Source organism: Sinocyclocheilus anshuiensis, unplaced genomic scaffold (assembly GCF_001515605.1).
Source record: "Sinocyclocheilus anshuiensis isolate Anshui unplaced genomic scaffold, SAMN03320099.WGS_v1.1 scaffold67, whole genome shotgun sequence".
NCBI classification, from domain to species: Eukaryota; Metazoa; Chordata; class Actinopteri; order Cypriniformes; family Cyprinidae; genus Sinocyclocheilus; species Sinocyclocheilus anshuiensis.
The window spans coordinates 3,529,181-3,530,942 of record NW_015552546.1 but is presented as its reverse complement, the minus strand read 5'-3'; the positions used below and the strand labels follow the sequence as shown (position 1 = coordinate 3,530,942).

At 41.7% G+C, this 1,762-nt stretch overlaps 1 protein-coding gene across 1 annotated transcript in view; it reads right to left on the bottom strand.

The window, feature by feature from the left end:
• The window catches only part of LOC107664155 (glutathione peroxidase 7-like), a 5,882-nt gene that overhangs the window by 2,246 nt on the left and 1,874 nt on the right, over positions 1-1,762 (bottom strand). The window contains exon 2 of the mRNA XM_016454613.1: positions 632-893. Coding sequence (XP_016310099.1) covers positions 632-893 — 262 coding nt within the window. The remainder of the gene's footprint in view (positions 1-631; positions 894-1,762) is intronic.

The following is a 1,762-nucleotide window of genomic DNA, read 5'->3' as shown; positions in this document are numbered from 1 at the left end:
CGGCAGGGGCGGGGGGGGGGGGGGGGGATGAGTTGTTATGAATGAATGAAACGCATTTGTCCGTGTTTCACTCCGTCTCGAATCGCGCTCGCAGAAAGTGCTTGGGAAACAGTGTCTCTTCCGCGGCTCGGTACGCTTTCAACTCGTTTTTTTAGTCTCGAGCAAGACTGTCCGACATTCACATTACACGATTTGACTGACTTTTACATAGAAAGGGCGACAGCGTACTGCATTAAAAGAAATGACCATTCATGTTTTCATAACCGCTGGCCAAATTCAAAAACGAAACTGAAATTAAATCATCTTTGAGAGCAAGGGGGCCCCCTGGTGTTTCGGGGGCCCTACGCAGCTTGCGTATTTTGCGTATAGGGAGGATCGGCTCTGACGGAGATCTTTTCTGAAACGCAGCGGAAACGGCAGTGTAGACGAAGATTGTTTTCATTTTAAAATGCCGTTTTAAAATGAAAACGCACTAGTGTATACAGGGCCTAACGTTTGCATAACCAAGAAAAAACGGAGAGTTTTGCATGATCAGAGAACAATTCAGAAATAACGTTTTTATGGGAACATACTCAGAGCATATTATTTTTGTTAGCTTGGACCTCACGATCATCAAGCCTGTTCCACTCACCCACGAGGTATTTGTAAGCATTATTGGCCCCTATTCCAACCACAGCGATCTTGCTGAAGATGGGAAAGGAAACCCCGTAGACCCGCCGCACAAAGCTGTCGATTTCTTTATCGCTGCCAGGCTCCTGCTGGCCGAACTGGTTGCAGGGGAAGGCCAGAACGTTAAAATGAAACGGACCAAAGTCTTTTTGTAGCTGCTGAAGGTCTTTGTAATGCTCGTCAGTGTAACCGCATTCGCTGGCCACATTCACTACCAGTGACACCTACAAACACAGCACAGTAACATCAAGAACATCATACACCATATGACTATAGATGGATGGATGGATGGATGGATTGATGGACGATAGATAGATAGATAGATAGATAGACAGACAGACAGCCAGACAGACAGATAGATAGATAGATATTTTATTTATGCCATACTATGACCATACATTTATGCCATACGAATTGCTATGTTCCTTTATTTTAAAGTTCTCGTATATAGCAATTATATAATAAAACAAGAGTTTAAACAGCTGTTCCGCAGCCCTCTGGTATACTTCCTGCTTCCTTTCATTCTAGTTGTCCCTGAATCAGATTTAAGGTTTATGATCATATAATGGCATAGGGTCTCTGTTTGTTAAACTGTATGAAGCTTTTTGACTCTGTGTAACCGTGAACACCAATTATGCTCTAAAAGCCAAATGAAGCCATTAGAGCCAATCTGCAGCTGCTCTGAGTCACTGGTGAGTGAAGAGCCGCTGTGACGTCATTAATGGGACTCTATCTCACTCTCTCTTTGTCCTTGAGTCTCTGTTTTACCTTTCCACTTCCTTTAAGTCTTCTTAATGATAATCAAATGTACATGTGTCCTGTACATGTAAATGTAAATTACACACGATTGCCGTGCTGATCAGCCCTTGAACTATAATACCAGCTCTTCTGATACAGATTGAAAAACACATCACCTCCATTAAGCCTGCTGTGTTAAAAAGAGCACTTCCTCGTTGTATTCATTGGTTAGTGTTAAAATTGACATTTCATGGCTTACTACTGCACTTAAAAGGATGACAGACTGATTGCATGTAATGAGCTACTAGAGACAGAATTGTTTATTTATATATATATATATATATATATATATATA